This window comes from Rhinoraja longicauda, chromosome 3 (genome assembly GCF_053455715.1).
Source record: "Rhinoraja longicauda isolate Sanriku21f chromosome 3, sRhiLon1.1, whole genome shotgun sequence".
Taxonomy (NCBI): Eukaryota; Metazoa; Chordata; class Chondrichthyes; order Rajiformes; family Arhynchobatidae; genus Rhinoraja; species Rhinoraja longicauda.
The window spans coordinates 2270473-2298265 of NC_135955.1; the positions used below are offsets into that span (position 1 = coordinate 2270473).

At 45.9% G+C, this 27793-nt stretch overlaps 1 protein-coding gene across 1 annotated transcript in view; it reads right to left on the reverse strand.

The window, feature by feature from the left end:
- The window catches only part of ccdc152 (coiled-coil domain containing 152), a 79225-nt gene that overhangs the window by 19872 nt on the left and 31560 nt on the right, over positions 1-27793 (reverse strand). The window contains exons 3-5 of the mRNA XM_078431049.1: positions 17615-17683; positions 9974-10038; positions 6839-6941 (exon numbers count right to left, since the gene is read on the reverse strand). Coding sequence (XP_078287175.1) covers positions 6839-6941; positions 9974-10038; positions 17615-17683 — 237 coding nt within the window. The remainder of the gene's footprint in view (positions 1-6838; positions 6942-9973; positions 10039-17614; positions 17684-27793) is intronic.

Sequence of the window (27793 nt, forward strand, 5' to 3'; positions counted from 1 at the left end):
AAGATTGTTTGCCTTTTGATATTGGTTCGATATTATTTGCCACGTCTAAATTAAACAAAAAAATTTATAGGGAAAACCCTATAATATTTAGTGCTATACGAATTTGGAAACAATTAAAAAAGACATTAAAACTAGATAATTTATCGCTCTTTCTTCCAATTGTGAATAATCCTTTGTTTAAGCCTTCATGGTTAGACCGGGGTTTTACACAGTGGAAGAATTATGGAATTAAAAATATGGGACAACTTTATAAGGAAGGCACCTTTCTGACATTTCAGGAGTTGCAACAGATTTATGGTCTTCGTGGAAATGATTATTTCAGATATCTTCAACTTAGAGATTACGTAAAGTCGAACTCCCAAAATTTTCAAATTAGAAATTCAGAAATTCTTGACGAATGTTGGAACAAACATCCTAATACAGAAAAATTAATATCTTATATATATAATATTTTATTAGACAGTGACATGCCTTCTACGGATTTATATAGACAAAAATGGGAAAAAGAATTAAATCAAGTAATAACGAAAGATACTTGGGAAGAAAGTTTGCAACATATAGATCAGTGTTCACTAAACGCCAGACATTCTCTAATACAATTTAAAGTATTACATAGGTTACATTATTCCAAAACAAAACTACATAAAATTTTCCAACATATTTCACCTAAATGTGATAAATGTCAACATTTAGAAGCTACATTATCTCATATGTTTGCAAACTGTATAAAAATTAAAAAATTTTGGGTAAATATTTTTAGTATAATATCTAAAATAACCAGCACACAATTGGACCCAGATCCAAAATTAATTATACTCGGTATATTAGAATTAGAATTAAATAAAACATTCAGAACAACACAAAAAAACTTTATTGATTATAGTTTAATAACAGGAAAAAAATTAATTCTAAAATTTTGGAAAGGCCCTACGGCCCCCACAATTAAAATGTGGATTATAGAAATGACGGAGACCTTAAACGTGGAAAGAATCAGATTTTCCCTGTTGGACAAACAGGAATTATTCATTGAAACATGGTCTCCTTTTATTGATTACTTAAAGGGTCAGAATAGTTCAGCACAGGAACCTGACTAGCACTCGGACTAAAGAATGAATGAAATGCTATACTTTGGAATGTACGAATATATCTCGAATGAAGTTTTTGTTATTTTAATAAATTTTTCCATTCTTCTTTAACTAATTTTTTCCTTATTTTTATTTTTTTATTTTTTTTTTTTGTTTTTAGTTATTTTTTCTTTTAAATTGGTTTTTGTTTTTAGTTTTCTTCTCTCTCTTTTCTTTCTTCACTTCATCTACTTCGTTAGCTTTATTTAGTTTATATAAAATAAATTTAAAAAAAGGGGTAAAAGGTATATAATAATAATTGACAATATTATCAATTCAAAAATGTATGACTGTAAAGATGTAAACAGGTTATGTACCTATCCCCAATAAAATTTTTTATAAAAAAAAAAAAAAAAGAAAGCATTTGACTCTATTTGGCACAAAGGGCTTTATTACAAACTTCTCCATTGTGGTATAGGAGGAAAGGTATACGACCTTATCAAATCAATGTATTTGAATAATAAATGTGGTGTCAAAATTGGGGACAAATGCACTGATCTCTTCACCCAGAGAAGAGGCGTCCGGCAAGGCTGCAATCTGAGCCCAACACTGTTTAATGTGTACATAAACGATTTGGCAGTAAAGTTGGACCAGAGCACAGCGCCGGGCCTCTGTCTTCTGGACGGAGAGGCAAAATTCCTGCTTTATGCGGATGACTTGGTTTTGTTGTCCCCCACAGAACAGGGACTGCAGCAACAGTTAGACCTAGTACCGCCAACATTGGGCCTTGGCAGTAAATCTAAAGAAAACCAACATCATGATTTTTCAAAAAAGACCCAGATGTCAGGAAGACAAATAACAATTCACTCTCAATGGTATCATTATCGAACACACTATGAGCTACACTTAACTTGGTCTAACTATTGCAGCATCAGGGAGCTTTAACATGGCAGTGAATGCACTAAAAGAGAAAGCTCAAAGAGCTCTGTATGCAATAAAAAGAAGATTCCACAACATCCAAATTCCAATCAAAATCTGGCTTAAAATATTTGCCAGTGTAATTCAGCCCATTTATGGTAGCGAAATATGGGGTTCGCTCAGTCACCACAGCTATACTAAATGGGAAAAACACACAACAGAGGCCCTACATGCGGAATTTGTCGGAACATCCTCCGCATCCAAAGGAAAACACCAACAAACGCATGTAGGGCGGAATTAGGTAGATACCCACTGATAATAAATATCCAGAAACGAGCACTAAATTTTTGGAATCACCTTAAATCTAGTCCCCCAGACACCCTCCAGTTCAAAGCCCTCCAAACTCAAGAGGGGAACTCAGAAAAGAGCTCCCTGTGCCAGTTGGCACTGAGACTAACTACCCCTATTCAGCTAAACCTTGACCAGTCTCAGGTCAACACTGCTTTCCAATCACCATTTAGAGTGAAACAAATTATTAAACAATGCAAAGAAACCTATCTGGAACATTGGGATAAAGAACCACAAGCCAAAGCAGACTAGAATGTTACCGTGCCCTAAAAAGAGATTATAAATTGGCAGACTATCTCTCAACTGTTAGAGATATAAAGCAGAGACAGACCCTCACCAAGTACAGGTTAAGTGACCATTTAAGAGGCAGTTGAAAAAGGAAGACAGAAGAGATCTTGGCAACGAAGAGAAAATAGAATATGTGGTCACTGTTTGACAGATGAGGTCAAAACAGAGGTGCACTTCCTCTTAAAATGTAAAAAATTCGATAAAATAAGGAAAATATACTCTGACAAAATCAGTCTGGCAACCCCAGATTTTAAAGAACTAGATGATATATCAAAACTAAGAATAATCCTTGGCGAAAGAAATACGGCACATCTTGGCACACAATACGTAACAGCATGCCACAACCTGAGAGACAGTGAATGACCAACATGTACACATACTCACATACACAAATTGACACTAATTGAAACTAAGAAAATTAATATTGACCTGCTACCTTGCTGCACTGCTTACAACTGCAAGAACGAGTAGCAATCGATAAAAGGCTATAAATGTATTGCGCGTATATATATATATAACATAGCACAAAAAGTAAGGAAATTTGTGTTTGGTAGATTATTTATTTGTTGTAACAATGCTTCTTGGCAATAAATCTTATACCATTGGAAAGCCTGTTTATTTCCCTTTTAAATGGTGCCACATTTGTAAGGAACATGCATTTGTGGGATGAGCAGCAGAACTGAGTATGTGGGTTGCGCCCATGAAAAATCTGCCAAATCTTCTCTGCCAATGCCAAACAGCTTATTCTGCCATTGACTCTTGTTCGGTGTTGTTTGGTGGATTGGATGATTGAAGTCTGAAGAAACAAGACATATTGGCAATTTAACAATTTATTCATTTAATAAACAGGAGCCTCAGTAGCGTGTGGAAGAACCATACACAGCCACAACAGCCTGGCACCTCCTCCTCATGCTGGTCACCAGCCTGGTCACACACTGTTGTGGGATGGCATCCCATTCTTCAACCAGCATTTGTCGCAAGTCAGCCAACGTGGTTGTGTTGGTCACTCTGGCACGAACAGCACGCCCAAGCTGATCCCACAAGTGTTCAATGGGGTTGAGGTCAGGACTGCTGGCAGGCCATTCCATCCTCTCCACTCCCAAATTCTGGAGGTAGTCTCTGAGAAACCCTGCTCCGTGGGGGCGAGCATTGTCATCTTGGAGGATAGAGTTCGGTCCCAGACTGTGGAGATATGGGATTGCCACTGGTTGCAGAATCTCATCTCGATATCTCTCTGCATTGAGATTGCCTCCAATGATGACAAGCCTCGTTTTTCCAGTGAGGGAGATGCCGCCCCACACCATCACACTGCCTCCACCAAAAGATGTTACTCTATCGGTGCAGCAATCAGCATAGCGTTCTCCGCGTCTTCTCCACACTTTGACCCTATGATCCAACTGCCGTAGGCAGAATCTGGACTCATCGCTGAACATAACGTTCCTCCACATGTTCAGGTTCCAGTGCACGTGTTGCCGACACCAGCGCAAACGGGCCTGACAGTGAAGGGCAGTCATGGCAGGCCTCCTGGCAGCCCTATGAGACCGGAGATCGGCTGCGTGCAGTCTGTTCCGAATTGTCTGGGCAGAGAGCCGTCGGCCATATCGTCCTGCAAACCTTGACTGCAAATCTGTAGAAGACAGCCTGCGGTTCCTAAGTGCTGACAGGGTGAGGAAACGGTCTTCTTCGGGTGTCGTCTTCTTGGGACGCCCACTTCGCGGCCTGTCTCTGACATCCCCCGTTATATGGAACTTGGCCTTCACTTTGGAGATGGTACTAGGGCTCACTCCAAATAATGCCGCAACTTGGTTTTGCGGAACACCAGCTTGAAGTTGCCCTATCGCACGGGCCCTATCCAGATCAGTCAAACGTGGCATGCCGATTCTTGGAGCAGACACCTACTGACCACTGTAGCAGGGCCCATGCTCACAGATGCTGCCAATCAGGTGCCAATCAGGCACCTGATTGTCAGCACCTGGGGGTACCAGAAGCTCAAAACAAGCGTCAATAGCAACAGCAGAATAAGCTGTTTGGCATTGGCAGAGAAGATTTGGCAAATTTTTCATGGGCGCAACTCATATACTCAGCTCTGCTGCTCATCCCACAAATGCATGTTTCTTACAAATGTGGCACCATTTAAAAGGGAAATAAACAGGCTTTCCAAGGGTATAAGATTTATTGCCAAGAAGCATTGTTACAACAAAGAAATAATCTACCAAACACAAATTTCCTTACTTTTTGTGCTATGTTTTATGTACAGGGGCATATTTACCCATGCATTGTGTCCTTGTATTTATATTCATGGATTTTAAATATGTATGTTATGTTCTATACTTTGGCAATATAACAATGTATCTTATGCCAATAAAGTTTTTTTAATTGAAAATTGAAATTGAATTGGGAGAGGGAGAGGGAGAAGGAGAGGGAGAGGGTGACACACAAGGCACAAATCACAAGGATTAGACACGAGGAACTGCAGATGCTGGAATTTTGCGTTGAACACAGAGTGCTGAAGTAGGCAGCATCTTAAGAAAAGGAGACAGGAAGCAGTATTTTATCGGCCAGTTAGGCTGACATCTGTTACTGAGGGAATACAAGCAACCATTATTAAGGAGATGATAGATGGATATCTAGAAAATCGTAAGATAATCAACTGGAGTCGGTAGTTTAGTGAAAGGAAAATTGTGCTTTACAAAGTTCTGGTGAGCATCAGTCGAGTGGTTGGCTTTCTATTTATGTGAAAGTGAGCAGGAAAGGAAGTACAGTGCCCTCCATAATGTTTGGGACAAACCCCAATCATTTATTTATTTGCCTCTGTACTCTACAATTTGAGATTTGAAATAGAAACAAATCACATGTGGTTAAAGTGCACATTGTCAGATTTTATTAAAGGGTATTTTTATACGCTTTGGTTTCATCATGTAGAAATTACTACTGTGTTTATACATAGTCCCCCATTTCTGTGCACCATAATGTTTGAGACACATGGCTTCACAGGTGCTAGTAATTGCTCAGGTGTGTTTAATTGCCTCCTTGATGCAGGTATAAGAGAGCTCTCAGCACCTCGTCTTTCCCCCAGTTTTTCCATCACCTTTGGAAAATTTATTGCAGTTTATCAACATGAGGACCAAAGTTAACATAGAAACATAGAAAATAGGTGCAGAAGGAGGCCATTTGGCCATTCATTGTGATTTTTTTTTTTAGATTTAGAGATACAGCGCAGAAATAGGCCCTTCGGCCCACCGGGTCCGCGCCGCCCAGCGATCCCCGCACACTAACACTATCCTACACCCCACCAGGGACAATTTTTACATTTGCCCAGCCGTAGAGTTCCTGCCTTACGCCGGACACTCAGGTTCGATCCTGACTACGGTCGCCGTCTGTACGGAGTTTGTACGTTCACCCCGTGACCTGCGTGGGTTTTCTCCGAGATCTTCGGTTTCCTCCCACACTCCAAAGACGTACAGGTATGTAGGCTAATTGACTGGGTAAAATGTAAAAAATTGTCCCTAGTGTGTGTAGGATAGTGTTAATGTGCGGGGATCAAAAGCTTTCTGAAAGTCTAGATACACTACATCCACTGGCTCCCCTTCATCCATTTTACTTGTCACGTCCTCAAAAAATTCCAGAAGATTAGTTAAGCATGATTTCCCCTTCATAATTCCATGCTGACTTGGACTTATCCTTTTACTGCTATCCAAATGCACCGTTATTACCTTTTTAATATCATCATATCATATCATATCATATATATACAGCCGGAAACAGGCCTTTTCGGCCCTCCATGTCCGTGCCGCCCAGTGATCCCCGTACATTAACACTATCCTACACCCACTAGGGACAATTTTTACATTTACCCAGCCAATTAACCTACATACCTGTACGTCTTTGGAGTGTGGGAGGAAACCGAAGATCTCGGAGAAAACCCACGCAGGTCACGGGGAGAACGTACAAACTCCTTACAGTGCAGCACCCGTAGTCAGGATCGAACCTGAGTCTCAGGCGCTGCATTCGCTGTAAAGCAGCAACTCTACCGCTGCGCTACCGTGCCGCCCAGCATCCAATTGAGTCCAGCATCTTCCCCACCACCGATGTCAGGCTAACTGGTCTGTAATTCCCTGTTTTCTCTCTTGCTCCTTTCTTGAAAAGTGGGATAACATTAGCTATCCTCCTGGTTGGAGGAATGTGGCAGATAGCACTATTGATCCCAAAAATCCACTTACATTGTCTGCTCAGTTTCTGGTGAATCTCAGCACACTCCACCTGTTGCTCCTGCTCCATTGTTTTCACCTGTAACAGCAGATTCTCCACGTGTTCTTTATCTTCCTGCAAAGACATTGCCATGAGTTTTGGTCTCCTAATTTGAGGAAGGATGCCCTTGCTATTGGCAGTGCAGCGTAGGTTCACGAGGTTAATCCCTGGGATGGAGGGACTGTCATATGAGGAAAGATTGGAAAGACTGGGCTTGTATTCACTGGAGTTTAGAAGGACGAGAGGGGATCGTATAAAATTATAAAAGGACTGGACAAGCTAGATGCAGGAAAAATGTTCCCAATGTTGGGGGAGTCCAGAACCAGGGAACACAGTCCAAGAATAAAGGGGAGGCCATTTGAAATTGAGTTGAGAAGAAACTTTTTTACCCAGAGATGTGAATTTTGGAATTCTCTGCCACAGAAGGCAGTGGAGGCTAATTAACTGGATGAGTTTAAAAGAGAGTTAGGTAGAGCTCTAGAGGCTAGTGGAATCAAGGGATATGGGGAGAAGGCAAGCACGGATTACTAATTGTGGATGATCACAATGAATGGTGGTGCTGGCTCGAAGGGCCAAATGGCCTCCTCCTGCACCTATTTTCTATGTTTCTATGAGGCTTACATTTCCGAATGACAGCATCAACAAAATACATTGCAACACAGGGGGAAGTAGACTCAGAGAGGGTACTTGAGGGTAAATCCCTCATATTATTATTATTATTATTATTATTATTATTATATCCACATCTGGCATGTGGAGGTCTATTAAGAAACCAGCTGGCTAGTGTTCGGGGCCAGTATGTTCCAGTGCAGATGAAAGATCGGGATGGCAAGGCTCAGGGGCCTTGGATGATGAGATATTGTAAGTTTAGTCTAAAAGTAAAAGATAGCACATGTAAGGAATATCAAGGATGAAGAATTAGAGCAGTTAACGGGGCCATGAAATCCCCTTGCCAAGTGGTAGCGAGGGAAGTGGGCAAGGTCCTTAACGAGTATATCATACCACCTGAATTACTATGGTATCGTGGGCTATGGACTGAGTGCTGGTACAAGGCGTTAGTGCAGATAGGCAGAGAGATGCTGGGCTTACGGCCGAGTTTCGACACGATATGTCTCTGTGATACTTCCTGCCTCTGTTATCTCATCCTTTCTTAAAAACGTGCCGATTTCTGTGCTTCTCCAGTTCTGACATTCTCTAAAATCTGCGATTCACTCCCTGAGCCTTCCTGCATCTCTGTTTTCTCACTGAAACTTTCTTTAAGACGTGTCTCGTTGACCAACACTTTGATCATTTTCCCTGGTCCCCTCATGTTGCTTGGCATCAATGTCCACATTTAATACTGTTCTTGTGAAAACCCCTGGCACATCCAATGCGATTTAAATATGAAATGTAAATCAAAGGAAATATTTCCACAATAACTTGAGTAATTGTGCCAGCTAGTAGTGGGAAGGTGCTGGAGAGGGCTCAGTAGCTGGACCATGGACATCGTCAGAGGGAACCTTTACTTTCAGCCTTACTGGTACCATTATTTACACCTACTGTTACTTTCCATTCAATTGAAGTCCTAATCATAATTAATTGTTTCCTCTTTGTCTTGGAAAGATTTGAATCTTGGAGCTCTAATTAGGTGTGCTGTATCAGAGTCATAGAGTTACGCAGCACTGAAATGTGCCCTTTGGCCCAACTCACCCATTCTGACTGTCTTCTTGGCTTGTTCCATTTCCTCTTGTTTGACCCATATCCCTCTAAACCTTTCCTTTCCATGTACCTGTCCAAATGTTTTTCAAACATTAATGTTTCTCAAACATTATAATTGTTCCCATCTCTAACACTTCCATAGGCAGCCTATTTAATATACCTATCCCTCAGATATCTTTTAAATCTTTCCCCTCTCACCTTAAACCTGCGCCCTCTGGTTTTCAACTCCTCTATCCTGGAAAAAGATTGACTACATACTCTATCTGTGTCCCTCATCTATATACTAAAACTCTCGTTTGTTTGTTCCTGAACTACAGCCAAAACGGTAGCAATTTTAAGCAACAATTTTAATCCCACCTTACTCACCGTCGTCCCATGGTCCTATGGAAGAAGTTTCATTTAAATCGGTGTTATATTTTAAAAGTAATTCACATTTTAAAGTTTTTAAAACCTCGCATGTGCAGTTGGGGCTGTGTTGATCTGGTACTTACGTAAGATGGCCGCCGCATCCGCGGGTGCGCAGAACAAACGTGTCCGCGCCTGTGCAGTTGGGGCCCGTTGAGCAGAGCTCGGCTGCCTGTCTCTTGGGGGTGGGTTTGCTGGCTCCATAACGGCGGGAGAGCCAGGGACCCCAACGGGACCCCACTACTGGCCACATCTTCCCATCTCCTCCTCTTTCTGCGTTCCGCAGAGACCGTTCCTCCGTAACTACCTGGTCCACTCGTCCCTTCCCACCCAAACCACTCCCAGTAGATGTGGGCCTACTACTGTGCCCTGAGGCAGCTTACAGAACTTTGAAATGGTGGGATTAATAAGTAGCTGGAGGTGCGGGACAACTTCTTGATAGTTTAGTTTAGATACAGCGCAGAAACAGGCCCTTCGGCCCACCGAGTCCGTGCTGACCGGCGATCCCCACACACTAACATTACCCCACACACACTAGGGACAATTTACATTTGTACCAAGCCAATTAACCTACAAACCTGCACGTCTTTAGAGTGTGGGAGGAGGCCGATGATGTTGGAGAAAACCTATGCAGATCACGGGGAGAACGTACAAACTCTGTACAGTCAGCACCCGTAGTCGGGATCGAACCCGGGTCTTTGGCGCTGTAATGCAGCAACTCTACCGCTACTCCACCGTGCCGCCATTGATAGTAATATCATTATTAAAAAGGAAGTTAAACATAATGAAGGTAGATTCGAAGGTGATAGCTACACTTGGTTTGACAGTCAATCATACAATCAGAAGATTATATGCAGGCATTCTCTACTGATGTTGCAAGTGATTTAGAATAAAACCACAACTTTTGATATCAAAATTTGATATCAGTTCTAGTTCAGGAATGATCATCCTCACCACCAGACTGGACTATCACAAAATAAAATGGGTCCAAAGTCACACCCTACCTGTTCAACTACTTTTAAGTTCTCTTCCAGATCCTTGATCCTTCTTTTTAAATTTCCATTTTCTTCTGCAAAAACAGTGATTTTTTAAAATGTGTTAATTTATCTGAGCAATTGCCCAGATTTTGTGTGGATTTCAGCGCACTCTCTGAGAGCACTCACACACACAGACACATGCTAACCTACAGAGGCACTCACTCCACAAGCACGCACTGACCCACACTCATGCTAACCTACAAACGCATGACTCACGGAAGCACCAATCCACCCACCTCCGGACAGACACAATTTCCCCTTCCCCATTATATGTTTGCAGATTACGTGACATTTGTTGGTGCTGTGAATAGCAAGGAAGCTTGCCTCAGGCTGTCAAAGGATAGAGATCAGTTGGAAAGCTGGGCAGATGGAATTAATCCTGACAAATGTGAGGAAATATACTTTGGAAAGTCAAATAGGGACAGGACACACACAGTGGATGACTAGGTGCTAAGCAATGTTTATGAGCAGAAAGACATAAGGGTCCAAGTCCATGATTTCCTGAAAGCTATTGTCGCGTGTAGAGGGATAAGGCGAAAAGCTTTCAATTAATTGCGTGCTGTCCAGTTAAAGAAGACTCCACATGAATGCAATCAAGCAGTCCATAGTGCACAGGCAAAGGATCAAGGGTGAAAGTGGCAACACAGGTGGACAGGGTGATGAAGAAGGCTTGCTTTCATACGTTAGGGTATAGAATATAAAAGTTGTAATGACAGAAGTTGTAATGACAGAACTTTACATGCATAGGAAAGGTTTAGAAGGATATGCACCAGACGCAGGCAAATGGGACCAGCTTAGAATGAGTTGGGCTGAAGGACCTGTTTCCATGCTGCATGACTCTATGACTCTTCAATGTCTAGACCACACTTGAGATATTATGTGCAGTTCTGAAAGCCACACTACTTGAAAGGTGTGGTTCTGATGGAATGTGTGCATTGGAGATTCACCAGGATGCTGCCTGGATTGGAGGACTTTAGTTATTTTTCATATTTCATATTTCAGATACATCGCGGAAACAGGCCTTTTCAGCCCCCCAAGTCCGCACCGCCCAGCGATCCCCGCAAATTAACACTATCCTACACACACTAGGGACAATTTTTTACATTTTACCCAGTCAATTAACCTACATCCTGTACGTCTTTGGAGTGTGGGAGGAAACCGAAGATCTCGGAGAAAACCCACGCAGGTCACGGGGAGAACGTACAAACTCCTTACAGTACAGCACCCGTAGTCAGGATCGAACCTGAGTCTCCGGCGCTGCATTCGCTGTAAGGCAGCAACTCTACCGCTGCGCCACCGTGCCGCACTTTTTTATGGGAGAGATTGGATAGGCTGGGCTTATTATCAGATCAGAAGAGGCTGAGGGTGATCTAATAGAAGTATTAAAAAAATCATGAAACATAGGGTTGATAGTCAAAATCTATTATCCCATGGTAGTGGCATCAAAAACAAGACAGCATGGGTTTATTGTGGGAGGGAGTTGTTTTAAACGGGATCTGAGGGGTGTTTTTCCTTTACACAGAGAGTGATTGATATCTGGAACATTCTGTGAGAAAAGATGAAGGAATTAGATATAATCCTAATGTTTAAGATAGAACATAGAAACATAGAAAATAGGTGCAGGAGTAGGCCATTTGGCCCTTTGAGCTAGCACTGCCATCCAAAATCAGTACCCCATTCCTGCTTTCTCCATTGATTCCATTAGCCCCAAGAGCTAAATCTAACTCTCTCTTGAAAAGAACACAAGATGCATTTAGGCAGACGTTTGAATTGGAAAGGCAGAGAAGGATAAGGTCCACATGCAGAAATGTTTAATTAATGTACATGGCTAAAAAGGGGGAGATGGACGTGGGAGTTGAAGATTGTATAACTCGAAACACAAATAATGCTTCATGCCCCAGTGAAAGTAGTTGTGCACAGTCGGGTAGCTGCTATAAAAGTTTTCCAACCTTAATTGCAAAGATATTTCAAAGCATAGAAGCTAAAGGCTTTTGGCATGACTGCAACAGCGGTCCATTAACACATCACAGATGAAGCATAAAGAATGTCAAAGTTCAACAGTCACATTCAAGTAAAAGGAAATCGGCCTCTGGCAAGTGGGAATGGTGAGAAATGATCATTCAATGCAGAGTATTTATTCACAAAATGCTGGAGTAACTCAGCAAGTCAGGCAGCATCTCAGGAGAGAAGGAATGGGTGACGTTTCGGGTCGAGACCCTTCTTCAGACTGATGTCAGGGGGGCGGAACAAAGGAAGGATATAGGTGGAGACAGGAAGATAGAGGGAGATCTGGGAAGGAGAAGGGGAAGAGAGGGACAGAGGAACTATCTAAAGTTGCAGAGTAAGTAGGTTCTAGCTAGAGTAACTACAGAATGATTAAAAACAAATGTAAATATATGACTCAAAACTGGAATGAAATTTCAGAACTTGCCTGGAATTGGTTGATTTTTATTCCAGTTTAACACAGCAAATTAGGGGGTACTTCATGAGCCTAGCTCAACTATTCTAGTTCAACTGAGATTCATGCATGGCCATCCCCCTCAGATCCCAGCCTCACCACCCCTCCACCTGCTCCCCACTCACTCTTGTTCTTTCAGTATGGGAAGTGGCTGATTTATGATCATAAGTGATAAGAGCAGTGATAGGAATTAGGCCATTCGGCCCATCAAATCTACTCCACCATTTAATCATGGCTGATCTATCTTTTCCTCTCAACCCCGATCTCCTGCCCTCTCTCCATAACCCCTAACCCCTGACACTTGAACTAATCAAGAATCGATCTATGTATAGGAAGGTACTGCAGGTAGACACAAAATGCTGGAGTAACTCAGCGGGACAGGCAGCATCTTTGGAAAGAAGGAATGGATGACGTTTCGGGTCGAGACCCTTCTTCAGAAGCTCCCTGTCTCTGCTTTAAAAATATCCATTGACTTAGCGTGCCTTCATCATTTCCGGGTCTGCTGCCCAGCCCGTATGCAGATATGCCTGCTATTAAAATTGAAGTTGAAGGAGGAAGAAGTTACTGCTCAACATCAATACAGCAAAAGCTATTGGACCTGACCAAATACAGAATCAAGCCCTTAAGATCGCAGCCAAAGAACTGGCTCCTGTTTTGCAGTTCATTTTCCAACAGTCGCTTTACTCAGGTGATGTTCCGCTGGATTGGAGGAAGGCTAACATCACTCCTCTCTTTAAGAAGGGTTAGACAATAGACAATAGACAATAGGTGCAGGAGTAGGCCATTCAGCCCTTCGAGCCAGCACCGCCATTCAATGCGATCATGGCTGATCACTCAATCAGTACCCCGTTCCTGCCTTCTCCCCATACCCCCTCACTCCGCTATCCTCAAGAGCTCTATCCAGCTCTCTCTTGAAAGCATCCAACGAACTGGCCTCCACTGCCTTCTGAGGCAGAGAATTCCACACCTTCACCACCCTCTGACTGAAAAAGTTCTTCCTCATCTCCGTTCTAAATGGCCTACCCCTTATTCTCAAACTGTGGCCCCTTGTTCTGGACTCCCCTAACATTGGGAACATGTTATCTGCCTCTAATGTGTCCAATCCCCTAATTATCTTATATGTTTCAATAAGATCCCCCCTCATCCTTCTAAATTCCAGTGTATACAAGCCCAATCGCTCCAGCCTTTCAACATACGACAGTCCCGCCATTCCGGGAATTAACCTAGTGAACCTACGCTGCACGCCCTCCATAGCAAGAATATCCTTCCTCAAATTTGGAGACCAAAACTGCACACAGTACTCCAGGTGCGGTCTCACCAGGGCCCGGTACAACTGTAGAAGGACCTCTTTGCTCCTATACTCAACTCCTCTTGTTACGAAGGCCAACATTCCATTGGCTTTCTTCACTGCCTGCTGTACCTGCATGCTTCCTTTCATTGACTGATGCACTAGGACACCCAGATCTCGTTGAACTCCCCCTCCTCCTAACTTGACACCATTCAGATAATAATCTGCCTTTCTATTCTTACTTCCAAAGTGAATAACCTCACACTTATCTACATTAAACTGCATCGGCCATGTATCCGCCCACTCACACAACCTGTCCAAGTCACCCTGCAGCCTTATTGCATCTTCCTCACAATTCACACTACCCCCCAACTTAGTATCATCTGCAAATTTGCTAATGGTACTTTTAATCCCTTCGTCTAAGTCATTAATGTATATCGTAAATAGCTGGGGTCCCAGCACCGAACCTTGCGGTACCCCACTGGTCACTGCCTGCCATTCCGAAAGGGACCCATTTATCCCCACTCTTTGCTTTCTGTCTGTCAACCAATTTTCTATCCATGTCAGTACCCTACCCCCAATACCATGTGCCCTAATTTTGCCCACTAATCTCCTATGTGGGACCTTGTCGAAGGCTTTCTGAAAGTCGAGGTACACCACATCCACTGACTCTCCCTTGTCAATTTTCCTAGTTACATCCTCAAAAAATTCCAGTAGATTTGTCAAGCATGATTTCCCCTTCGTAAATCCATGCTGACTCGGAATGATCCCGTTACTGCTATCCAAATGCTCAGCAATTTCGTCTTTTATAATTGACTCCAGCATCTTCCCCACCACTGATGTCAGACTAACTGGTCTATAATTCCCCGTTTTCTCTCTCCCTCCTTTCTTAAAAAGTGGGATAACATTTGCTATCCTCCAATCCACAGGAACTGATCCTGAATCTATAGAACATTGAAAAATGATCTCCAATGCTTCCACTATTTCTAGAGCCACCTCCTTAAGTACTCTGGGATGCAGACCATCAGGCCCTGGGGATTTATCAGCCTTCAGTCCCATCAGTCTACCCAAAACCATTTCCTGCCTAATGTGGATTTCCTTCAGTTCCTCCATCACCCTAGGTTCTCCGGCCCCTAGAACATTTGGGAGATTGTGTGTATCTTCCTCAGTGAAGACAGATCCAAAGTAACGGTTTAACTCGTCTGCCATTTCTTTGTTCCCCATAATAAATTCCCCTGCTTCTGTCTTCAAGGGACCCACATTTGCCTTGACTATTTTTTTCCTCTTCACGTACCTAAAAAAACTTTTGCTATCCTCCTTTATATTATTGGCTAGTTTACCCTCGTACCTCATCTTTTCTCCCCGTATTGCCTTTTTAGTTAACTTTTGTTGCTCTTTAAAAGAGTCCCAATCCTCTGTCTTCCCACTCTTCTTTGCTATGTTATACTTCCTCTCCTTAATTTTTATGCTGTCCCTGACTTCCCTCGTCAGCCACAGGTGTCTCTTACTCCCCTTAGAGTCTTTCCACCTCTTTGGAATAAATTGATCCTGCAACCTCTGCATTATTTCCAGGAATACCTGCCATTGCTGTTCTACCGTCTTCCCTGCTAGGGCCTCCTTCCAATCAATTTTGGCCAGCTCCCGCCTCATGCCTCTGTAATCCCCTTTGCTATACTGTAATACCGACACTTCCGATTTTCCCTTCTGCCTTTCCATTTGCAGAGTAAAACTTATCATGTTGTGATCACTGCCTCCTAATGGCTCTTTTACCTCTAGTCCCCTTATCAGATCAGGATCATTACACAACACTAAATCCAGAATTGCCTTCTCCCTGGTAGGCTCCAGTACAAGCTGTTCTAAGAATCCATCTCGAAGGCACTCTACAAACTCTCTTTCCTGGGGTCCATTTCCAACCTGATTTTCCCAGTCTACCTGCATGTTGAAATCTCCCATAACCACCAACCCGGCTAATTATCGTCCTGTTTCATTAACAAGCACTTGCTGCAAACTACTGGAGCATGTAATCGATAGTAACCAGATGAAATACCTTAGCAAACATAGCATACTTGCTGACAACCAACATGCAGTTAGGAAGCATAGATCATGCGAGTCTCAGCTTATCCTGACGACAAATGACCTGGCCAAGAACCTTGACAGCAATGTCGTCACGGATTTAGTAGTGCTAGACCTTTCTAAGGCATTTGATGTCATCCCTCACCAGAGACTGCTTCAGAAGCTTGACGTTCGTTCCAACACGAAACGATGGATTTCCAGCTTTCTGACAAAACGTCTTCAGCGCGTGTGTGTGAATGGCAAAAGCTTTGATTGGCATCCAGAATTAAGTGGTACACCTCAGGGCACAGTAGTGGGCCCACATCTGTTTTTGCGTTACATTAATGACATCCATGAAAAAGTCACAAGCACGACCAGACTGTTCGTTGATGATTGTTTGCTGTACCGTCCAATGAAGTCAGCTGATGATAAAGATGCTCTCCAAAAAGAGTGGTCACAACAATGGGGGATGTCACATGGTTGAGTGGTCACAACAATGGGGGATGTCACATGGTTGAGTGGTCACAACAATGGGGATGCAGTTCAATCCTTCCAAATGTGAAACCATGCGTGTCACCAGGAGGAGGAAACCAGGAGAAACATCATATAATATCCTTGGTGCCACCCTTGAAGAATCCAATCAGACCAAGTATCTTGGCATCAAATTACCGAATGATCTACGTTGGAATGGTCAGACTCATCATGCAACGGTGAAAGCAACAGGTGTGCTATATTTTTTGAGACGCAACTTTTATCATTGTTCAACGTCTATCATTTGGACCACATTTGGACCACGCAGTTGCAGCATGGGACCCATACACAATTAAAAACATTTCTTCCATCGAACGTGTCCAAAGACAGGCAGCTCGATTTGCTACAAACACCTATGAGAGAGAAGCGAGTCTACTGAACTTCTAAATTCATTTGCGTGGAACACTCTCCAGGACAGACGTAAAGCCCAACGTTTAACCTGTTTTTACAAAATGTTAAATGGTCAGCTCGACATAGATTACCACATCTACACCAAACCCAGACCTATCAGGTGTAGACCAGGGCATTCGATCCATTCGAGATACCAGCTACCAAGACAGATGTATATAGCAATTCATTCTTCCCTCACACAATTAAAGCATGGAGTAGTCTTCACCCCACTATAGTTACTCAACCAGACGCAACTACATTTAAGGCAGCTCTTCTTCTCCAAGAAGCCCTTCTTGCTTAAGGCCATACTCCGCCACCTCCAGTTTAAATTACATTTGGAATATTTTGGAGGACCAAGAACCAAGAACCAAGCGACCACAGCCTTGTGGCAATGAATTCCACAGATTCCACCCTGACTAAAGAAATTCCTTCTCATCCTCCTATAGGAACGTCCTTTAATTCTGAGGCTGTGACCTCTAGACCAAGACTCTCCCACTAGTGGTAACATCCTCTCCACATCCACTCTAACCAAGCCTTTCATTATTCTGTACCCTCACGTCCCCTCTCATCCTTCAAATGCGTAGCTTCGCTGAATTGACAAATGTTTCTGGCACAAGAACTTCCACCTGACTGTGACTATTAGCTGCGGTGTCTCCATTTTCCTGCAGATGGGAGTGTTGGCTGCTCCCTGCTCCCAGCTGGAAAATACAATCACCAACCACCAGTTGCAATGCATGTTAATCCCATTTTTATTTCTTCGGCTGAAGGGTCTAGATCCGAAACATCACCCATTCCTTCTCTCCAGAGATGCTGACTGTCCTGCTAAGTTACTCCAGCTTTTCGTGTCTGTCTTCCATTACTTTTTGCCTAATTTACCATGAACTCTTACCTCTCACATTATATTGTTTTTGGATGGTGCCTTGCAGTCCCTCCATCATTCCATGCAGCAAAACACATTCTGAAAAGCAAATATATTCAATACGTTACTGGATATAAAGGTTGTACGCAAATATAGTTTTTTCAACTCTGACTTGGACTGGGCTGCGATTACTGAGAGCGATTAGGCCATTAGGCTAAAAAAGTACAATGTTCTTTCCGAGACAGGATGCCCTGAATTACAAGGGGACTTTTGCCTTTTTTGAATGTCAAAGAGGTGACTTTATAGAGATAGAGATATTTGTGCTATAAAGCGAGTTTCCTCAGTGCGAATCAGATATAATGCAATTGATGAATCGGGGAACACTATTTATATTGCACAACCCTGGTTGAATCTAATGCAGAAAAAAAGACATAGTGCTGGAATAACTCACTGGATATTAGGCAGCATCTCTGGAGAACATGGATAGGTGATGCTTTGGATTGGGACCCTTCTTCAGAGTCATCCATCGGTCTGAAGAAGGGTCCTGACCCAAAATATTACCTATCCATTTTGGGCCTGAAGAAGGGTCCAGACCCGAAACATCACCAATCCATGAGTCTGAAGAAGGGTTCCGACATGAAACGTCTCCTATCCATGTTCAATCTGAAGACGGGTCCCGATCCCCGAAACGTCACCTATCCATGAGTCTAAAGAAAGGTTCTGACCTGAAACGTCACGTATCCATGCTCTACAGTGATGCCTCTTGACCCATTGAGTTACTCCAGCACTGCAGTTCCTTGTTTCAACATTTGGATCTAACACAATTTTGATTGGGAATTAGAGTGACTTTGAAAATTGAGAAGCAGTCACAGAGTAAGGGAATAAAATGCCGCCCCGCAGTAATCAGCCACCTTAAAACAGTCTGTCAGTTTCACAGGGGAGACCATTGAAAGTGACAAGGGGTGGCCACTATCGACACTTGTGCAAGGATATTAAAGGATATTAAACAATGTCACATATTGTCTTTAGCACAAAATTTAACATAACTATTACAAACTTTTGGGTTTGAAAATCCTACGATAAAAATAACATTGTCATTGTGAGTCTAACCCCAGGAAAAAGGAGACATGGTCAGAAGCTGGCAAAGTATGATGGGATAGCATGCAGAGCAAGCGTTTCCATGTGTCTTGGTACACATGACAATAATAAACTAAACTAAACATAATCCCAACAAATTCATCTGCAAACTCCTAGACCGAGGAGACTGCACTCAAGATTCATAGAAACATAGAAACATAGAAAATAGGTGCAGGAGTAGGCCATTCGGCCCTTCGAGCCTGCACCGCCATTCAATATGATCATGGCTGATCATCCAGCTCAGTAACCTGTACCTGCCTTCTCTCCATACCCCCTGATCCCTTTAGCCACAAGGGCCACATCCAACTCCCTCTTAAATATAGCCAATGAACTGGCCTCAACTACCTTCTGTGGCAGAGAATTCCACAGACTCACCACTCTCTGTGTGAAGAAATGTTTTCTCATCTCGGTCCTAAAAGACTTCCCCCTTATCCTTAAGCTGTGACCCCTGGTTCTGGACTTCCCCAACATCGGGAACAATCTTCCCGCATCTAGCCTCTCCAACCCCTTAAGAATTTTATATGTTTCTATAAGATCCCCCCTTAGTCTTCTAAATTCCAGCGAGTATAAGCCTAGTCTATCCAGTCTTTCTTCATATGAAAGTCCTGCCATCCCAGGGATCAATCTGGTTCAAGATTCAATTTATTGTAACATGTGTAGTGAGTCCGATAGCGATGGATGCTGCAGTCAAAGTTTATTAAACAGCTCTAAAAACCCCGTGACAATTCGCAACACTCAAAGCTCTAGACTACTACCTAACGTCTTACCTAAAAGGGTTCCAACGCTAGACTACTCGAATCTACCGCGCTAACCCACCTCGTGACCTCGCTAGCCAATCCGAGGGTTCGACCATCCAACCAATCCCTATGTCCCTACATTACCCCCCCCAAGAACCCTCGATACCGAACCGCACGGGCGCCCGGACCGCCCGACCCGAACGCGTACGAAGAGGGGAGGCCGGTACCGCCAGCGTGGCAGGAGGCGGGAAGGACCCCGCCGATGGAGACGATGGGGACTCCTTTGGAGGGGGAGGAAAGGTGGAGCCCGCCGATGTAGGCGATGGAGGCATAGCTAGAAAAGGCAGAGTGAACCCAACCGAGGGCAGTGGAGGCACGAGGGGGGAGGGAAGAGACGCAGCTGGTGAATCAGGTGGGTCGGCCGGAGGTCTACCCCGGCGAGGAGGTTGGGCCACCAGCACGGGATGGTCCGGGTCCAAGTGGGCCGGTTTGAGCCGGGAGACCGAAACGAGCTCCTGACGGGTTCCCACCTGTAACGTGAAGGTAACCGTCCCCCTTTTCAGCTCCCGGAACGGGCCCTGGTAGACCGGCTGTAGAGGGGGCGATGGGAGTCCCGCCGGAGGAAAACGAACTCGCAATCCTGCAAGTCCGCCGGCACTGCTGTACTTCCGTGACTGGAGGCTGGGACTGGGGCCAGGGAACCTACCCGCGCCCGGAGAGAAGCCAAAACCGACGGGACGGACGACGGCAAGGGGGAGGACAAGGGAATAATGTCACCCGGCACCCGCAGGGGCAATCCGTAAACAAGTTCCGCCGAGGAGGTACCCAGGTCAGCCTTAGGGGCCGTGCGAATACCAAGGAGGACCCAAGGCGGCTGGTCGGCCCAGTCAGGGCCGGTCAGGCGGGCACAGAGGGACGCCTTCAGCTGTCGATGGAAACGCTACCATCTCGTTAGCTTGGGGATGATAGGCGGTGGTCCGCTGCAAGCGGGACCCATACAGCTGTGCAAGCGCGGCCCAGAGGGACGAGGTGAACTGGGCGCCTCGGTCGGTAGTGATGATAGCCGGGACGCCGAAACGGGAAACCCAATGCAGCGCCAGGGCCCGTGCACAGTAGGCCACCGAGGTGTCCGACAACAGAAGAGCCTCCGGCCAATGTGTAAAACGGTCGACCACCGTTAGTAGATGAGTGTAGCCCCTAGAGTAGGGCAATGGACCAACCAAATCCACATGGATGTAGTAAAAACGGACAGGGGGAACCACAAAAGTCTGGTACGGGGGCTGGATGTGGCGGTGGACCTTGGAGGTCTGGCACGGGATGCAGGCGCGGGCCCAGGCGGCCACCTGCTTCCGCAGGCCGTGCCAGACAAATCGGGCGGCCACCATGGCCGAGGTCGCCCGGATGGATGGGTGTGCCAGGCCATGAATGGCCTCAAAAACCTTACGCCGCAAGGCGTTCGGCACCACCGGGCGAGGGCGGGGAAGGGAAACGTCGCACCAAAGTGTGGTACCTGTGGGGCCACATGCCACCTGTTCCAACCGCAACCCCGAGGCTGCGGAGGCGTACGCTGAGGCAGTTCCTTCCAGGCGCTGAGCCTCCGCTAGCTCCTGGAAATCCACCTCGCCCCCCATCGCAGCAACAGAGGAAGTGGCCGGCCGGGACAGGGCGTCAGCCACGGCGTTAAGCTTACCCGCGATGTGGCGAACATCGGTGGTGAACTCAGAAATGAGGGTGAGATGCCTTTGCTGGCGGGTCGACCACGGATCAGAAACCTTAGAAAAAGCAAACGTAAGGGGTTTGTGATCTGTGTAGGCAACAAAAGAGCGGCCCTCCAAAAAATATCGGAAATGACGAACCGCTAAATAGAGGGCCAGGAGCTCCCTGTCAAAGGCACTGTATTTCAGCTCAGGTTTTGCGAACTGCTGGCTGAAAAATGCCAGAGGCTGCCAGTGACCGTTGACCTGCTGCTCCAAAACCCCACCCACCGCCACGTCTGAGGCATCCACCGTCAGGGCCGTGGGGGCAGAGGAACGGGGGTGCACGAGCATGGTGGCATTGTCAAGGGCGTGTTTGACCGCGGCAAAAGCCGCCTCTGCAGCTGCGGACCAAACCAACTCAGCGGGGTTACCCGCGAGGCATTGAAAAAGGGGGCGCATGATCCGAGCTGCCGCAGGCACAAACCGGTGATAAAAATTCACCATGCCCACAAATTCCTGCAAACCCTTGATGGTGGTAGGGCGGGGAAAGGTTCGGACGGCATCCACCCTAGCGGGCAAAGGAGTGGCCCCGGCCGATGTGACCCGGTGACCCAGGAAATCCACCGCGGACAGGCCGAATAGGCATTTGGACGGGTGGAGGATCAGACCGTGGTCTTGCAGCCTCTGGAACACAGTGCGAAGGTGGACCACGTGCTCTGGGACCGAACGACTAGCCACTAGAATGTCATCAAGATAAATAAATACAAAAGACAATCCGCGACCCACATGGTCCATAAGACGTTGGAATGCCTGAGCCGCGTTTTTGAGACCGAACGGCATCCTCAACCAGTCAAATAACCCGAACGGAGTAATCGTAGCCGTCTTGGGAATGTCCGGTGGGTGGACAGGGATCTGATGATATCCCCGCACCAAATCGATTTTTGAAAAAACGGTAGCCCCCTCGAGTCTGGCTGAGAAGTCCTGTATGTGAGGGATCGGATAGCGCTCAGGCCGGGTTGCAGCGTTAAGACGCCGATAATCCCCACATGGTCTCCACCCCCCAGATGCTTTAGAGACCATATGCAAGGGGGAGGCCCACGGACTATTTGAAGGTCGTACAATCCCCAGTCGTTCCAAATTGAGGAACTCCTCCCGAGCCAGGGCCAGCTTGTCGGGAGGTAGGCGCCGCGCCCGGGCGAATACAGGCGGCCCCTCGGTAGGAATGAAATGGACGACACCATGCTTAGGTGCCTCGAACCGCTGAACGAGGAGCTGCGGGAAGTCGGCGAGGACCGCAGCGAACTGGCAGGGGGCCGTGGTGATGGCCTGGATCGACGGGCAGGGTGGGGTGGCAGGTGGAGGAGTAGCAGGCTCCTTACTGCTAGACGAGGGTTGTAGGCCCTTCCTGCGGACGTCTGCGACCAACGAAAAAGCCCAGAGGAAATCCGCGCCCAGAATGGCCTGGCCCACGTCGGCAACGATGAAATCCCAACTGTAGGTCCCGGACCCGAAGGACAGGGACATGGCCCTCTTGCCGTAGGTGCGGATGGGACTGCCATTGACCGCAATGAGGGATGGACCCTTCCCACCTGCTCGCACTTCGCAGTCGTAGGGAGGTACGATGCTAACAACCGCTCCCGTATCAACCAAAAAGACGGTGCCGGTACCTTGATCTGTGGCGTAGAGGCGGGGGTTGCAGCCGATCGAAACTGCCTCTACATTCGATCGGCCGAGGCATTTCCCGGAAACGAACAAGGGGCCATGCAACTTTGGGCTTCACTGCCCCACCGCTTATGAAAAAAACACCAGCCACGCCTGTGCGGCTCTGTTGCTCGGGCCCGCTGCCAAATGGCGGGTGCTGCAGCCCCGTCTTGGCGGGCTGACTGCAAAATGGCGGCTGATGCGCCGCCATCTTGGCCGCGCGGCCGGCTGCTGCTGGGCCTCGAAACCCGATTTACCGAGTCGTCCCGAGTGGAGGCCTCCGTGACGAGCGCGTCGGCTTTTTCTGCGAACGCTACCGGGTCTTCAAAAGAGACGTCCGCCAACACTAACCTGACGTCCCGGGGCAATTTCTCCCGAAATGCAGCTTCGAACATCATACCCACACGGCTGAGGGTCGCCAATCAAGGTCAGCATCTCCGTCATCAAAACCGACGGCAGCCGATCCCCCAGCTCCGGTAAATGTAAAAGCTTCAGAGCCCGCTGGTTCTGGCTACAGCCAAAAGTCCTCAGCAGGAGCCTCTTGAGCCCCTGGTACTTCTCGGTTTGGGGAGGGTTGGTCAAGTACCGTCCCACCCGCGCGGCCACCTCGGGCTGTAGGCAGCTTACCAGCAGGTGGAACTTCTCCAGGTCTTCTTCCACCTTCTTGAGGTGGAACTGGGACTCTGCCTGCACGAACCACAGGTGCGGCTGATGGGCCCAGAACGGGGGTAGGTGAACGCCGCTCGCGCTCTGCTGCCCACTGCTCGCTCCTACCTGCGACATGCTCCTGTGATCTACGGATCACGTTCGGGGTCACCAATGTAGTGAGTCCGATAGCGATGGATGCTGCAGTCAAAGTTTATTATACAGCTCTAAAAACCCCGTGACAATTCGCAACACTCAAAGCTCTAGACTACTACCTAACGTCTTACCTAAAAGGGTTCCAACGCTAGACTCCTCGAATCTACCGCGTTAACCCACCTCGTGACCTCGCTAGACAATCCGAGGGTTCGACCATCCAACCAATCCCTATGTCCCTACACATGTACCAATTAAGGTACAGTGAAATTTGAGTTACCATAATAAGTGAAAGGCAACAAGACACACAGCCACATAAAATAAAATTTAATATAAACATCCACCACAGCGGATTCCACATTCCTCACTGTGATGGAAGGTAATAAAGTTCAATCCCCTTCCTCTTTGTTCTCCCGCGGTCGGGGCTGTTGAACCATCCGCAGTCGCCGTTGCCGACTGTCCGAGGCCCTCGCGTCGGGATGATCGAAACTCCCACGTCGGGACGGTTGAAACTCTCATGGAGCACCCGAGTCGGCCTCTTCTTACCAGAGACCGCGGGCTTCATGGTGTTAAAGTCCACAGGCCCCGCAGTTGGAGCTGTCCACAGTCGATCCTCGGCAAAGGATCGCAGCTCCACGATGTTAAAGTCCGCGCCACTCCCCTCTGCAACTGGAACCTTGACTTCCAGACCCACGGACCACAATTAGTGAGGATAGGCATAAAAACATCCTCCACACTGGTGCCTGCACGGATGCGTTCTCGGCCCCTTACTCCCCTACACTCCCTATACGCTCACACCTATGCAACCACTCGAAGTCCATGTACAAGTTTGTAGACGACACCACCAGAGTTGGCCGCATCTCAAACAATGACGAGTCAGAGTTTAGAAAGGAGATAGAGCTTAGTAGCATGGTGTGAAGAAAACAACCTCTTCTCAATGGCAGCAAAACAGAGGAATTGGTGGTGTAAATGTTCCAGTGGAGGGGAGATGGTCGAGAGTTGCAGGTTTCTCGGAGTAAATACCACCAACAATTTGTCCTGGTCAACCACACTGACACTATGGCCAAGGAAGCATTCCATTGCCTCTAATTCCTAGGAAGCCAATAAAGATTCGGCATGCCTCCAATGCCTCTTACCAGTTTCTGCAGATGTACCATAGTGAGCATCTTATCCAGATGCATCACAGCTTGGATACAGCAACTGCATTGCCCAAGGCCACATTAAATTGCAGAGAGTTGTGAGCGCAGCCCAGACCATCAATTCCATCTACACTTCACCCTGCCTTGTCAAAATCATCATGGACGACTCACACCCTGGTCATTCCCTCTAATCCCCTCCCCTGTCAGAAAGAAGATACAAAAGCTTGACGCCATATACCACCAGACTTGGGAACAAGCTTTTCCCAGCCGTTATCAGACTCTTGAACGGACCGCTCACATGCTAGGGATGAATAGCCTGATCTTCCATTCCACCTTATTTTCTTGCATTTGCAAAATGCCCTTGCCTTGCATTTTCTTTTATCTGCACTTTCTCTGTAGCTGGAACACTATATTCTGCATTATGTTCATTTTCCCGTTTTCACGACCCGATGCACTCAGGAATGGTCTGATCTGCCTAAATAGCATGCAAAATAAAGTTTTTCATGATATCTCAGTACACGTGACAATAATGAATTAATACCAACACCACCGACGTCCAGGGGAATCAAACTCATACATTTGGGGGTAAAGAGCCTGTCCCACTTTAGGCGATTTTAAGGCGACTGCCGGCGACTGTCAAAGTCGTAGCAGATTGCGAACTTTTCTTTTACCCGACGACAATGACCACGACAATGCCGAGTCAGGTCGAGATTACAGAGTCTTCGGAAACATCGCGAAATTCCCACGCTGTCAATGCTTCTCCGGCGTCCTAATTTTCACTGAAATCACTGACAAGTCGGTAAGTACTTGAGAGTTTTGAACCATAACATCTTGTATGGGTTACTTAAAAACCAAGCATCGCTGTAACAAGGCATAAACTGGATTTATTTCCAGTTTACCAATAGCTGTATTAAAAAAAAATTTTTTTAAAGTGGTTAAGTGGATTTTTGTGAAAGGTTTGTGGGCATTCTTTGAAAATGTGCGGGAGATGCATATCTGGTTTCTGGGTTGCATATCTGGGTTGGGAGCCCACTTTAAATGTAATGGCTGATGGCCATAAACATCGTGAAATTCCCACGCTTACCTGACCGTCAAACTGTTGCCTCCAATCTACCTGTCAAATGTCCTGACGGTAAATAAATTGGTTAAACACAAGCATTTTATGGTATTTTGAAATGACTTAACTTATTTTAATATAATGTGCTTCTAAATGCATCTAAGAGCACCTAGCAAACCTGGGGACACCAGGCGACAGCGCCCGCAATAAGCAACGATACCTGGCAACAAGCCAGCTGTCGCCGAGAAATTTCACTCCGGATGATTACTCAGCGACACGCTGAGATCCACTACGATTCTTGGAAGACTCTTCATGATCATGCCCGTGACACCCGGCAAACTGTAGGCGACAGCCTAGTCGCCGGCAGTCGCCTTAAATTGGCTAAAGTGGAACAGGCCCTTAACAGTTTTGAAGAACAGTTCTGTAGTCTTGAAACTATCAAGCTCTTGCCTTCTGTTTTAGCTCAGAGACTTCCCATTGCCTGATTCCAAATGGTGTTTCCAGCTCTGCTCATTCCTTGAACTGTTGCAGCTCACTCCTGCTTTAATACTAATTCTCAGTTTGCAAAATTAAAAAATGCTAGATAAGTCAAACAAATCCAAAGCAAATTTGCATACATTCTGCGAATTGCTAGTTTACCAAATACTGAATAATGGGCCCGACATATTAATGCTAAGACAGTTAATAGATGTTTACAGGAAAAATTTAAGAATGTCAGTAAATACTAATACCCACTTCATGATCACTAATATTATTGCTGTATTTTAGTGCCCTATTAGCATTCACATCAGCTCTAACACTTGGTATATATTGAAACTACTGGCAGTCTAACCAAGACAAACGTCATGTCATGAGAATTGTATAACACGGAAACAGCTCACGTAGCCCAACTCAACATTGCTGGTGTTTATGGTCTGTAAGCCTCCACCAATTCCATTTTAATTCATCCTATCACAATATTTGCCTTTTGACGCAGTGCGTAATTGGAATCAGGAGTGCACGGCTGCAAATGTGCTGGAGGCAGTTCCACTGTGGCCTCACTGAGGGAATTGGATAAATATATGTATGGAGAAAAGATGGAGGATGGAACAAGGGAGACTGCAGATGCTGGAATCTGGTAGCCTTTGAGTTCCTGCTTATCACCTTCCCAGCTGTCTCCAACCTCCCCTCTCTCCACCTGACTCCCAGTGCCTTTATTACTGTTTGCCTCCATCCAGCCCCGACGGGCTGCATCTTCACCCCTCACCCCTGCTTCACCCCGTCACCTTCACCCCTCCTCAGTCCATCTACCACCCACTGGGCCCTGTCCTGCCCTTCCCTTCCCTCTCACTCTGCTCTTTACATTATCCTCCCCTTCACTCTCAGTCCTGATGCAGGGTTTTGACCCAAAACATTGACTGTTCCATTCCCCCATGTGGACATTGCTAGACTACTGAGTTCCTCAGCAGGTTGTCTGTTGCTGGAACAGGGAGTTGCTCTGGTAGAAATATGATGGGCCAATTGTCCCCCAAGAACTGATCTGGATTATCTGGTAATATTCAGCAGCTAAGGAAGATTTAACATCAATGACTTAATTTCAAAAAAATAATAATGTTAGAAATGTCATGGGCAGGGAAAAATACACCAACGGTCAGCAACAGAACGTGTTACTCATAGATACAAGCAACCTGAAATGCTGGAATCTTGAGCTGGAGGAACTCAGCAGGGCACATAGCATCTGGAGAGGGAGTGGATTGGTGACATTTCGAGTCGGGACCCTTCCTCAGATTGAAGAACTATATTTCTCATGTACATTTTACATTTCAGCTGAGAGCCACAGCACCAGTTTCTATCTCTTTATGAACATAGATGGACCACTCTTGTTTTTTTTTTTAACCTGGAGGTATATATTACGTGTAAACATATAATACTTTAAAAGTTCATCAAACCTTTCATTGTTGTTT